This window comes from Teleopsis dalmanni, chromosome X (assembly GCF_002237135.1).
Source record: "Teleopsis dalmanni isolate 2A chromosome X, ASM223713v2, whole genome shotgun sequence".
Taxonomy (NCBI): Eukaryota; Metazoa; Arthropoda; class Insecta; order Diptera; family Diopsidae; genus Teleopsis; species Teleopsis dalmanni.
Genome location: NC_051848.1, coordinates 262623 through 276834, shown reverse-complemented (window position 1 = coordinate 276834; position 14212 = coordinate 262623). Strand labels below are relative to the sequence as shown.

The 14212-nt window shown below is 33.3% G+C and overlaps 1 protein-coding gene across 1 annotated transcript; it reads left to right on the top strand.

Annotated features, from left to right (window-relative positions):
• Nucleotides 1–10146: 10146 nt before the first annotated feature.
• Nucleotides 10147–11886, top strand: LOC119687221. The gene has a single exon (XM_038101477.1). It carries the CDS (start codon nt 10147–10149, stop codon nt 11884–11886), a length of 1740 nt encoding a protein of 579 aa, XP_037957405.1.
• The last annotated feature ends 2326 nt before the right edge of the window (nt 11887–14212 follow it).

The window sequence follows — 14212 nt, the reverse complement described above, 5'->3', positions numbered from 1 at the left end:
AGCTCTTCGTTTTTATTTTTCTTTGTTTTCGACATTTGTGTTCGACATAGGCAATTTCGGGGTTGAAATTATAAAAGAATGAAGAAGAAAAGCAAAGGAGTATTAAGAATTTCTTGTTTTGCCTACATTGTATACATTTAGTCTGCTTTTGATTTTAGTGAAGTGCGTGCAGTGAACAATTTTTAATTTTTAAAATCAAAATAAAATCTAAAAATATAAATAAAATATAATTTGTGAATTTATCATAAACTCACTGTAAGTATATACAAAATTAAGTAAATATATTTAAAATGATAATTGAAATTTTTGTTTTGTATTATGTAGATGCTACTGCGTCAAGAACGAGTCATTCTAAAGCAAGGGGTAAAATGTAGTCAGCTGTTTCAATTGGAAAATTTTATAATTCAAACTGAGGAGGATTTAATTCAATTTAATGAAGAAATCACTGCCGTTGAAGTAGTTGTAAGTTAAATTATATATGTTTCTTACTTTCAGTTTCAACTTATTAATATATTCACATGTAACAATTTTACTAATTCATACATTTCTTTTCATCTATAACGTTATTTATAGACTGCATCAATGAGACGCGTTATTAAAAAACAACCAATTACGCGAAAAATTTCCTGGAATTTTGGAGAATGGTACCCAAGGCAAGAAGTCCTTAAGAGCGTTAGAGAATGTGACAGCAGCACTTTTTGGTATGGTATATTGTACATAATTAACTTTAGCGTATACAATAACATACTTTTGTATTTACAGATGCTTTAAGTACAGATGGTAAGCCGGAACAAGTGATCGAGTCGAGTCTGGAAATCTCTTCAAGGTTTTAGTAACAATTTCCAGAAAAATATTCATATATATAAGTATGTTATATTTTTTTATGTAAATATTAATATTTTAATTGTATAAAACATAAATATAAAATATAATTTATCCAAAAAAATTTATAGTATTTTATTTAAAAATCAATAGCATAGGTAAAATTTAAAAGGTAAGCGAACATGTCAGCGCTGATATGTTGCATTACAAATTCGAAAAGGTAAGCTAACATGTCAGCGCTGATATGTTGCATTACAAATTCGAAAAAGTAAGCGAACATGTCAGCGCTGATATGTTGCATTACAAATTCGAAAAGGTAAGCGAGCATGTCAGCGCTGAAATGTTGCATTACAAATTTGAAAAGGTAATCGAACGATTCAGCGCTTACCCGCAATGACATGCACGTGTTAAAGTAATTAGGAGTTTCCTTTGAATAATCAGCGCTAGGCATTACCATTCAGCGCTGAGGGAATCGATTCCCTCAGCGCTGAAAGTCCCGCTGGGTAACTGCCTTACAACTTACTGATATCGTAAACTACAGAAGAAGGTGGCCTTCTTTTAGAAGCAGGTCGTAAGGCAGAAAATTATCACCCTCACATTTTTCGTGCACAAGAATCGCTCATGACGATTAGTTTATGTTGTCATGTTTTCCAAATGCTTCCATGTTAAAGTGCATTTTGATTCGTAAACGAAGTTTTACGAATGCCGATTCCGCATTGCCCGATTCGTGCATTATTTCGGCGGCCAACTGCTAATAAAAGTCATGAGAATTCTGAAAGGAACTTGTCATGATGACGAGCTAAAAAGTAAGCATGATGTAACGGAAGATAGCAGCATGATGGTCCCTACTGGGGAATTTATTTCTTACGTTACCTACCGTCTAATTGAGCCTTCAGGGTCACAAATATTTGAGAGAAGCAGCGGAGAGTGATAAGTAGCAAAATAGTATTTTAATAGTAAATATAATATTATGAATTCTTAATCCAATCCAGAGTCTGTAATTAACCTCCTACCCATTCATATAAATAAATAGGCTTCTGCTGATATAAAAATTAAAAAAGGTTTTTTTTGTATTTTTTAAATAAAATAATATAAAAATCTTAACTTATACATTGGGTTTGACTATTATTTATTTATAACAATCAAATTGATAATTGTTTAGATAATTGATAATTGTTTTCGATTTACTTGAAATTTGCTAGTAAAGTCAACATACGTATATCTACAGATATATATATATATATTTAAAATACGTACAAAATCCTTTTTATTACCAAGTTATTTTATAAATGTAATTCCAGTCTGAAACTAATATATATATGTTTGTGTGTTAAAAAAAATTATATATTATTTATTGTTTTATAAAAAATTTAAGATTTTTAGTTTAAAAAAACCTTTTATTTGTGGATGAGTGTGAGAGTAATGTGGGATTGTATATGTGATTAGGAATTGAAAATTCATAAAAAATAATAAATTATAATAAATATTAACTGCTGTACCATTTTAGTTTGTCGAAAATTGTTCTAAAATATTGCCAACTCAGTCTTTATCCCAAAATTCTCTTAATAGTATAAGTGATTAATCGAAACAAAATGTCGATGTTAAAGAGCTTCACCAGATATATGTCTTAAGAGATACCATTCAGAATAGAATTTACGTAAGAAAGCGAAATGACAGAAATGAGTTGATGTCGTTAATAGTGTAAAACTTGATGCTGACAAAACTGCTACAAATGCATATGCTCTATGTGGACTCATTCCATTTCAACGTGAAGGAAAATGAGCGGAAGAGTGCCGTACCACAATCTTTGAAAACTGATTTAGAGAATTCGTCTAATTCGGAGCAGGACTCTGATTGAGATGAGCTTTCCAAAATCTTCCAAATCAGCAGAAATGAGAAAAACAACTCAATGAAGTCGCTGCATTATTCCCCGATGACTGAAAATTGATACGGATAAAGCAGACATTTTTATTATTTAAAAAAAAATACCAAATGCATTAGCTAAACTTTCAGTACTATTTTAATAAGACTTCAAATATGCTTATACATGTTTGTTTCATAATTATATTTTATTATATTGTATTGTTTTATATGTAAAGGAATTTATTTTGTCCTCATTCATATTTGTATGTGTGTATTCTTATTCTTCTAAGAGCTATAGAATTTTAAGTGGAAATGAAATACATACATATAATTACAAATAGACGATTTTAGTTAGTCGCTAGTCCTTTGCTTTTATATATAGTCTCTTTTTTTATATTAATATTGATAAATAATAGTTTCATACATACAGATTTCGGAAATATCTTCCACTGAAGACGTCTACTTTAATGCTATTGTTGATACATATGACTTTCATAGACATCTTCCATTGTAGACAATTTTTATGCTACTATATATATAAAATTGTTTCTACATATGGCTACCATGGAATGGGCTGGGAAACTCCATTCTAAAAAGGTCAAGTTTTCTATCTACTTTTTTAATTCTATCATGAACTCTGCGTTCATTGTTGTCAAATATGGCGCAAAAAGTAGTCCAGCGGCGCTAGATTACACGATTGTTAAGGCCAAGTAACTAATTAATTTTAATAGATAGTGGTGGTCATCAAATTGTGCCTTCAATAAGTCAATGATTATTGTAGAAATATAGAATATGGCAACCTTATTTTGAAATCAAAAGCCTTTTAGATCATGTTTAAACTCTATTAATGGCAAGACATTCTTCAATGCATCGATCAACATTGACAGTGTCACTCACATATTCTTCGGACTTATATTGCTAACAACTTCGGACAGTTGTGACAAGTTCAATATTAAATATACAGTTCAATATTTATAAAAAGTTTTGTGGTATGAATCACACTCGAAACATATTCTGAATAGAATATCAAAAAACTTGTGACGCACCACAATTCGTCGCGCAATTGAGCGTTGGATAATTTATATCGCATTGAATTTTAATTTATATTATACTACGAATAAGAATACCTAAGGCAATGAGTTATTAAGTAACTTTAGTTATTTTCAAATTATGAAATTTTATTAGTCTCCGTAGTTGTGAATCTCAGCTTAAGCTGTTATTGCAAGTGTGCTGAACTTTAGTCATAGCATAAACAGAGAATCTAAAGGGCAAAAGTGAGTTTAAAAATGTTAGAAAAAAAATTAAAACTGAGTTTAACATAAAGCGCAGAAATTTCAAAACGTAATTGATTCGAACTTTTTTTATGTTGTTGCTTATCTTGTCGGCGTATTCCCACTCAACATATTTTATCAGCTCCGCTGTTTATTTTTAAAACTGCTGGACTGGCGTTTATCGGCACGCGCGAATTCTAAATATTTAAATAAATTCATTTTAATTTCCTAATTTATTCAGGGGAAAAGTAAGTTCCATTTTGTTTTCGTTATCGCTTCATAAACAAAGCGCCGGCCGCCTTATCAACTTAGTCCACGTAGCAGTTATTATTGTTTCGTAGAAAAAACACTTTACTGTTGGGAATTATACAATAATTTCAAAAAATAAATGAGGAAAAATGTTATATACAAACATATTAAATTCATAAAAAAGCTATAATAATTTTTGCCGCTCAGGCCGCCTCAATTGCAGCTTCTTTTCAGATTATCATTTAAAAACGATGTTTATTAACTTTTTTAGTTCATTGGATTTTTCGAAATTCGGAATTTTCTGCTAATATATTTTTTCTGTGAAGTGTGTTTATTTATCTTTCATAAGTTGCTTCGAAACAAAACAAATTTTCGCGCAATTATCAAATTTGGCAGCAACAACAACAGCGCAAGCCAACTGCATAGTGTTATAATAAATTATCGATTAAACGATCGCAAATCCCAAATGCGATCGCAAGCACCAACACCACCGCCAATCGTCGATCGCTGATCGCTGGTCGCTGGTCGCAAATCGATGTGTACAGATTTTCATTTGTTTGGGAAGAAACGTAGAAAATATTGATTAAATAATAAAATAAATACAAATACGATAATTTGTATCGAGATATGTTTTAAGAGATACAATAAAAGCGTAAAGCGATTTCAGTTATACTATGTTTCCGCATAAAGAGCCGTTGCTGTTACTGTTTGTCATTCGGAGCGAATTTCACAGCACACGTCACTTTTTACAATTAAGCAAAATATAACTATCAAAATCAATGAACAGCAATAGTTTCTACATAAGTATGAGATAATGAGGACCATTAGCACAATTGTATAAGGGCAATTGTTGTAGTTGTCAATGGTTTGTTGTTCAGTTTTATAGACTGAAATTGTTTGTGTAAATAAACAAATTCAATAAAAAGTTCCCATATTGCCAATTATGTCGGCAACTTCAGTGAGCAATAGCCACGGCAATAGCAACAACAACATTGTGTGAATTGTTGACGTCCCCGAACAAAGACAGGGGCCGAGTATTAGACAGAAATTTTTAAACTATTAAAGCAATAACAGCAGTGCGAAGGCGATCGAAATGATCACATTGAATTAGGCGCGATTATGTCCTATTAGCACAGTAGGTGGTATGGGTATTATCAACGATGTTATTGCACATCAATTGTCTATTTTATGTGTGCCTTAATTTGCCATCGCATCAACAATCGGTAACTGTAGTGCGGTGCTTGGAGTTCGGTGATGGGAGATGGGTGATCACCAATAACCGATCACTGATCATATCTTGAAGTTGTATTTATGCATTTTTACGAATTTGCTATTGAAACGCATTTAGAAAGCAGCTCCCATTAAAAATCAAAATATGTAAGTTATTTTAGAATATTAAAAAAATTCTAAAAACAAACACAAGCGAAATAAAATATCTGAATCGTAGAAGTAGGAAAATTTTATATTTGAAATTTCTATAAAAATTGGTAATTGTTGAAAATTGTTTACGTTGCAATTACAAAATTAACAACACACCAGCCAACACCAGCAACTTCATTATCACCACACTAGATCTCATTGGCTCTGCACGTTAATGATCATTACCAAGCCGATAATGAAATAAGTTGACCTCGTGTAATTCAAATAAATTATAACAATTTGAATGGGAAGAAAAATTAGAATTTAATTTATGTTCTCTTTATTTAGATATCCTGAAGTTAAGATGTTCACATTATTACAAACAATATTTATATTCATATTGTATATATATATATGTATATATATATATATATATATATATATGTACATATATATATATATATATATAAAGCAGTGTAAATACATTTATACATATTCGTAAAATCTTACTATTATAGTTTAGGCTATGAGTGCACTATAGTCTAACATTTCTGTGTAGTCAAACTGAAAAATTTGGCAACAGCTAAAATATACTTTTAGATAAGATTTTGAGATTTGAAATCAAAGGTCTCTGAAAACTAGTATTGCTTATAGTTGCTGTAGAAAACCTACACTGCATGCATTTACTGTTTTCCTGATCGTGACTGTAGTGCCTACATAAATTATCGTAATCTAAGTCTATTTATTTTAGCTCATATTTGAGCATAAATTTTAAACTTTATATTAACCCCTGAATATGTATTATATCATGGTAGAATGAACCTGCACAAAATCCAATAGCATGGTTATTAACCATGTAGAAATTTAATACAAGTGAAATAGAGCACAATAAGATCATTATTTTCATTATTCTAATTAATCACTCATAATATTATTCAATGTTATGAGTGAAAACTCTGTGGCTAGGTCACAAAACTTTATAACCTATATTCAAAGGTGTGTTCTACATTTATCTATCCAACAGGTTACAGGCCCAGGCATAACTCAACCAACGATGAATTCAGTATTTAATATTGACAAATTGGATGAAAATAATTACAACTCATGGAGTATTTAGATGAGGAGTGTCCTCATACACCAAGGTCTCTGGTGTGTTGTAAATGAAAAAATGCCTGAAGTGCCCAAGGATGGAAAAGATCTGGATATATGTGAAAAATAGAAATAGGAAGATGAAAAGACGTTGGCCTTAGACTGCCTTAAAAGAAATTCATCAGCCCACTGGACCAGTAAGAATAGTATCTTTATTTAAGAAAATGCTGTATATGCGCATGAGTGAGAGTGCTTCCATGCAACAGTATATTGCAAGAGGTCATTGAACAAGTTTCGGGAATTGGCCTTGAATTTAAAGAAGAAATATTACAACAACGATCACACCAGAAGAAATAGCGAGGTAAAGAAGATAAGAATTTTAGAAAAAACAGTAACTTCATATGTTACAAAAGTGGTGGTATAATGGCCATTGTTTAGAATTAAGGTTTATACTATTTGTTTAGAATTAAGGTACATTGTATTATGACCTTTATTTATTTTTATCATTCTAATTGTGTCGTAGCCTTTAAGCACGCGCAAAAAGGCGGCGTGTGGCTTGGAGGTTAGTAAAAAAGAAAACGTGAATGTAAAAAGGTCAGTAAACTAACTGAATAAAAACATTGGTGCCGAAACCCGGGATAGTGATCCATAAAAGGGATAGTGATCCAGAAAAGGGATAGTGCTCCAGAAAAAAAAAATAAAATTGCGAAGGGGAGCAAGAAGGCGTGCAGAAAGGGTCTAAGAAACTGGCGGAATTGAAGGCGTTGAGATGCAGCACCAAAGGCAACATCACTCGCATAAAATCAATGATTTTGAAAAAAGGATCAAGTTTGTCAACAGAAGAACTTAACTGCAGGCTTAGTTTGACAGAAAATTACTTCAAACAGTTTCTGAGTGTGCAAGCAGATATCGAGGACAATTACCCCAAAGCACTCGATCGATTGAAGGAATGCTTCGATAAAAAGGCGTTGATGTTCGAGGAACATATTACAGCCCTCTTTGCTGTCCCAAAATTAACAAAACCATCTGCAGTTCATTTAAGAAATGTATTAAATGTAGCGAATGCACATTTGAGTGCAATGCTATCATTAGGTGATTACAAAGATATAGCGAATGTCATGTTAATTCATTTGGTGATGGAAAGAGTGGACGAAGATTCGCAGGTCAAATGGGAAGAATCAGTGGATTACAGGAAGCTGTCAACTTGGAATGAATGTTCAGCGGTTTTGACGAGGCGATTTGAGAACCTTGATGCAAGGGAACATAAAGTTAATCAAGTGAATTCAAAGGCTGTAAACTATCAAAGAGAGTATAGAAATAACCGCAACTACTCAACCTCTCTTGCAGTTACAAAACCTTTATGTGAAGTTTGTAATGGCAGTGGCCACGATATTACAGATTGTTTAAGTTTAGAAAGCTTTCTTTAAAAGAACGCTTTAACGTAGCACGGAGAATAAAGGTATGCTTTACATGTTTGAAAAGGGGACACCTTCAAAAAGAATGCTCTGCTGTTAAATGCTCGAAATGTAATTTCATTATCAACTTTTACATAAAGATTATATCTTGGAGCCAAATGAACAAAGATGTAAAAATTGGCCATCTACGTTAACACAGGAGACAGCTCAGTCATCAGTTATGAACGTAATGACTGAAAACGAGGTTTTTTTGGCAACAGCAGTAGTAATGGTAGCGGACAAGTTTGGCAAATATCACCAAATGCAGGCCATATTAGATTCTGGCTCTCAAGTAAATTTGATGTGTGAGAATCTTGCTCAAAAACTGTTACTAAAAAAAACGTCTTGTAAATTAGATGCTAGCTGTGTTGGAGACGTTGTAACTAGCTTTTAAACAAAGACTGTGGCTACCATCAAATCAAGAATAAATGAGTTTGAAGTCAGTCTGCAATTTTATGTTTTACCGAAAATAGCAAGCTCCAAACCTAATCGTTATGTCGATGTTGCGGACTGGAATTTACCAAAAAATATTCAAATGGCTGATCCAATGTTCAATAAGCCAGCGCGTATAGATATTTTAATTGGCGCGGAAATTTTCTTCGATTTGTTGTCGATTGGACGAATTTATCTTAATGAAAGGTTGCCAACCCTACAGAAGTCCATACTAGGGTGGATAGTTGCAGGCAAAGCAGAAGAATGTTTAGCGCCTAGTCATAAAATAAATAATATGCTGAAAAATTCTGAAAAATATAACAGATTTCAACTAAATCAAATTTTTTAATCGAAGAAGAAGAGGAATGCGAGAAAATTTTCCATGAATCGATTCGTAGAGATACATCTGGCCGATTTATTACGAAAATTCCATTTAAAACAACAGTGAGTGATTTGGGTGGTTCCTATAATGCTGCCAAACGACGGTTGCTGTCACTAGAGCATAGGTTGAGTAGAGATCGCTCTACACGAGAAGATTGCAACGCATTTATGAATGAGTACTTCTCTTTAGGTCACATGACGATCGTTGAAGAAGCTGAAATGGATAAGATAAAATATTTTGCACCGCATCAGTATGTGCTACGACCAGACTCCACGAGTACGAAACTTCGAGTTGTGTTCGATTGTAGCTGTAAAACTGACAGTGGCTTGTCATTAAATGAGGTAATAATGAAAGGACCACTGGTTCAAGATGACCTGTTATCTATAATACTGCGATTTAGATGTTACAAATATGCAATTACGGCAGATGTAACAAAAATGTATCGCCAAGCATGGGTGACTGATAATGATGCGAATTATCAAACGATTTTGTGGAGGTTTTCCTCAGACGAAAACATAAAGGCCTATCGTTTGCGAACCATTACTTATGGTACAACATCTGCCCCCTATTTAGCTACAAGATGCTTAAAACAGTTAAGTGAAGATTATTTCGATAAATATCCGATTGGATCGAGAAAGGTGTTATCTGATTTTTATATGGATGATTTGATCAGTGGATCAAACGATGAAGATGAAATTTTTGAAATATATAATCAAGTATCAGCAGTAATGAACTCAGCAAAATTTAAGTTAAGGAAGTGGTTTTCAAATAGTGAAAAATTTCTTAATTTCGTACCTGAAGCTGATAAAGAAAAGACTCTTCGGATGAATGATGAGGAAATAATAAAAACTCTTGGTATCATCTGGGCTCCAGTGGGAGATACGTTTCGATACGTTTGGCCAGATTTTGATAGCTCGAAAGCGGTGACAAAAAGAATAGTGTTGTCAGAACTATCTAAGTTGTTTGATCCCCTTAGGCTTATTAACCCATTAATCGTAAAGGCGAAGATTTTCATGCAAGATTTGTGGATATTGAAGGCTAATTGGGATGAATCCCTACTAATGAATTTACATAGTCAATTGATAGAATTCCGCGAAAATCTCAATTTGTTTTGATAGAAAAAAGAGTTGCTAGAGTTGAAATGCATGGATTTGCTGATGCATCAAAAAGAGCTTTCGGGTGTTGTATTTATATTCGCTCAATATGTGTGGACAATGACGTTACAATGCAGTTGTGGAGTGCTAAATCTAGAGTAGCGCCATTAAAAACTTTATCTTTACCAAAATTGGAACTTTTGGCTGCGGAATTGCTGTCGAAACTAGTGACAAAAACCAAATCCAATTTTCCAGTTTCTATTGACGCGACCTATTTATGGGTGGATTCCGAAATTGTGCTAGATTGGCTGAGCGAGCACCCATCAAATTGGAACACATTTGTTGCCAACCGGGTATCATTGATTCAAAAGCAGACAAAAACGTGTATTTGGCGGCGTGTTTCTTCAAAGTCTAACCCAGCGGATATAATACCAAGAGGTGCGTATGTAGATGAACTATCTAATTCTATTTGGTTTGGAGGTCCTTCTTTCTTGAAGAGAGATTGTTGTGAGTGGCCACCAAATAAGTCTAGAAAGAATACTAATGCTGACCAAGAAAGGAGTCGTAATAGTACGATAATGACTGTTAATTATTTGAAAAAAAAAATACCTTATGAGGCATGCTCTGAGTATAACTCGAAATCTTCTTTTGTGACGTGGGTTGAAACCTTCAGCGATTTTGAAAAATTACAAAGAATTTTTGCCAATCTTCTTGGCTTTCGAAGAAGCGTTAAGTCTATGACTGAAAGATTAGAAGAAGCACTAGTGCGTATATTCTACTGTGTGCAACAACATTATTTCAAAGAAGAAATTGAGCTGCTATTGAAGAATAGAGAATTGCCAGCAAACAGTGAATATAAAAATCTGAGTATTTTTGTAAAAGATACCTATGGTGTTCCGCTACTACGTGTTGGTGGGAGATTAGCGAAGGCTGCATTACCATATGATGCTAAACATCAAATTTTATTACCGAATAACTCAGAAATCGTTTGCAGTTTTGTGCGATTTCTTCATTTCAAATATTTGCATGCTGGTACGCAAGCGCTTATGGCTATAGTTAGGCAGCGATTTTGGATATTTCATGCTAGAGGAGTAATACGCAAAATTACTGGTAATTGTCTACAATGCTTTAGATGCCATCCAAAATTGAGTAATCAGATTATGGGCGATTTACCCTCTTCTAGAGTCACCGTAGCGAGGCCATTCACTGTAACTGGAGTGGACTTTTGCGGCCCTATTACAACATCGTATCTACTTCGTGGGTACAGAACAACAAAAAGCTATATTGCTGTTTTTATTTGTTTTGCCACAAAAGCTGTGCATATGGAGGTGGTCTCTGATTTGACTGCAAAGGCTTTCCTGGCTTCATTAAAAAGATTTGTAGCTCGACGCGGCTTATGCTTAAAATTATTTTGCGACAATGTCACTAATTTTGTGGGTACTCGTCAAGAGCTCGAAGAAATGAAATGCAAGTTTTTTGATCAACAAGTACAGGGCAAGATTTCAAAATATTGTACTGCCAATAGTATTGAATTTCATCATATACCACCCAGATCCCCCCATTTTGGTGGACTATGGGAAGCGGCTGTAAAATCAGCAAAATATCATTTGGCTAGAATATTGGGTCAATCGCATCTTACATTTGAAGAGCTGGCAACAGTGGTTGCGGAAGTAGAGACAGTTTTAAATTCAAGACCTTTGACAACCTTGTCTAACGACCCAAATGATGAAAGCGTTCTTACACCGGCACATTTCTTAACAGGTGGTTCGTTGGTTGGAACTGTGGAACCTACTGTGGATAGCGAAGAATGGTCTCATAAAGATAGATGGCTACGAATTTCGGCCATACAACAACATTTTTGGAGAAGGTGATCGGCGGAGTATCTTCATAAACTTCAACAGAAAGTCAAATGGACTAAGAAGCAGAATAACCTTAATGAAGGTGATATGGTGTTAATTGCAGAAGAAAATTTGCCTTCTAAGCAATAGCTTATTGGGAGAGTGCTGAAAGTGACAAGAGATGCTAAAGGTTGGGTTCGAGTTGCTGATGTAAAAACAAAGAATGGAGAGGTTCGCCGAGCAATCCATAAATTGGCACCTATTCCATCTGAATGTTGATGTCTGCTAGAGCCATCAAAGGCGGCGATATGTTTAGAATTAAGTTTTATACTATTTGTTTAGAATTAAGGTACATTGTATTATGGCCTTTGTTTATTTTTATCATTCTAATTGTGTCGTAGCCTTTAAGCACGCGCAAAAAGGCGGCGTGAATGTAAGAAAACGTGAATGTAAAAAGGTCAGTAAACTAACTGAATAAAAACAGCCATTTCGCTGCAGAATGCAGATCAAGAGAAACTTCTGTTAAGAGAACTGAAAAAATTTCTGGAGTATTCAAAATCGTTTTTTTCTGTGTTTGGAGTTAGCGAAAACATTGTACTTGATAAAAATGCTTGGTGCTTGGATAGTGGCGCAACTTCTCATTTGTGCGCGCATCGTGAAATGTTTGAAGATTTTGAGCAGTGCAATGAAAAAATAATGCTTGCAGGTAATAAATTTCTCAAAGCTATAGGACGTGGTAACGTGAGAATAAAAAGTCACATGGGTGAACTTATATTAAAAAATGTGTTGTATATTCCGGTATTGCAATGTAATTTTGTTTCTGTAAGCAAGGCAGCAAACAATGGTTATAAAGTGACATTCGATAAAATTAACGCGTGTATTGATGATCAAAACGGTGAAACTGTGTTAAAAGCAAAACAAAACAATTATTTTTCTCTGAAATATTAAACAAAACAATCGACTTAATAACGCAATTGTTTTTTAATAATAATGTAAATGATGATCTAAATCTGTGGCCTAGACGGTACGGACACCTAAACGTTAATAGTATAATCGAATTAAAAAATAAACAACTCGTGCTGGGTTTAAAATTTTATTCAGATCAAAGACATATAAACTGCACAGTGTGTCTTAAATGCAAATGTAATATTAAACCGTTTCAATCGTCTCAAAGTAAAACAAACAATATCTTAGATTTTGTCCATGGTGATATTTGTGGACCAATAAATGTTAATTCAGATACTTTGTGTCTTTTGTAGACGATAACTCGGGGTACATTTTTGTTTACTTTATAAGACACAATGTTTTTTATAAAACAGAAGTTTTAAATGTTTTCAAATCATTTGAAAGCATGGTTGAATGCCGAACAGGTTAAAAAATTAAAATGCTACATAGTGATAATGGCACTGAACACGTAAATACAGAATTATACAATTATTTGAATGAAAATGGTGTTCTTAGATAATTGACTGTGCCTCATATTCCACAGCAGAATGGCGTTGCTGAAAGAGTAAACAAAACTTTAGTAGAGATGGCACGCAGTATGATCTTAAACGCAGGTGTCACCGAAATATATAAGCATATATAAGAAACCGTTCACCAACAAGAACAATAAAGAACTTGACTCCATATTTTAGTAGAAAATAACAAACATCTACTTTACTCGACGGTCGTAACGCAACTGTTCGCTTTTATTACTCTTTCTCTTAGTTCTACCTTAGTTTACATGTGTTTGCTTAATTCTACCTTCCCAGTAGAAAAAATGGTCTTCGAAGACATTGTCTTCAAGACGGTCTTTGATACCGCGTCCTCATTTTCAAGCAAATTTGCAAAACAATTGCTCAAAACATGAATGTAAATACTCTTTCTTTGCTTTCTCTCTCATTTTTAGTGTTCATAACAACGTATTTGAATTTTGTCTCAGATGACGCTATGTTTTATAAATGAAGTGACGCAATAATTTTGAAGTGTAGTGAAATAAATATTAAAAAAATCAAAATAAATAAAGAAACACAATCATTAAACTACGAAATATAATAAAAAAAAAGAAATTAAATCAAAACAAATTAAATAATGACTTAGTTCCTGGAAAATATATTGATATTAATATTGAAGACAATAATTCCAGTGAAAGTTGTTTTAGAAACGAAACAAAGGATGTTGAAAATAAAAAAACTGAAAACACTTGTGAAAAATTAGCTGTTATATTTAAAAAACACAGGATTAACAGGCGTTGTGGTAATGATATTTTAGAACTCTTAAGATCAGAAGGTTTAATTGTACCAAAATCCTCTTCAACGCTTTTGAAAACATATAAAACTTCAACAATTGATGATAGCGAAATGCTATAAATTATTTT

What these genes read in the sequence shown, in the direction of transcription:
- LOC119687221 (XM_038101477.1), top strand. Translation starts at nt 10,147, where the DNA reads ATGCAGTTGTGGAGTGCTAAATCTAGAGTAGCGCCATTAAAAACTTTA.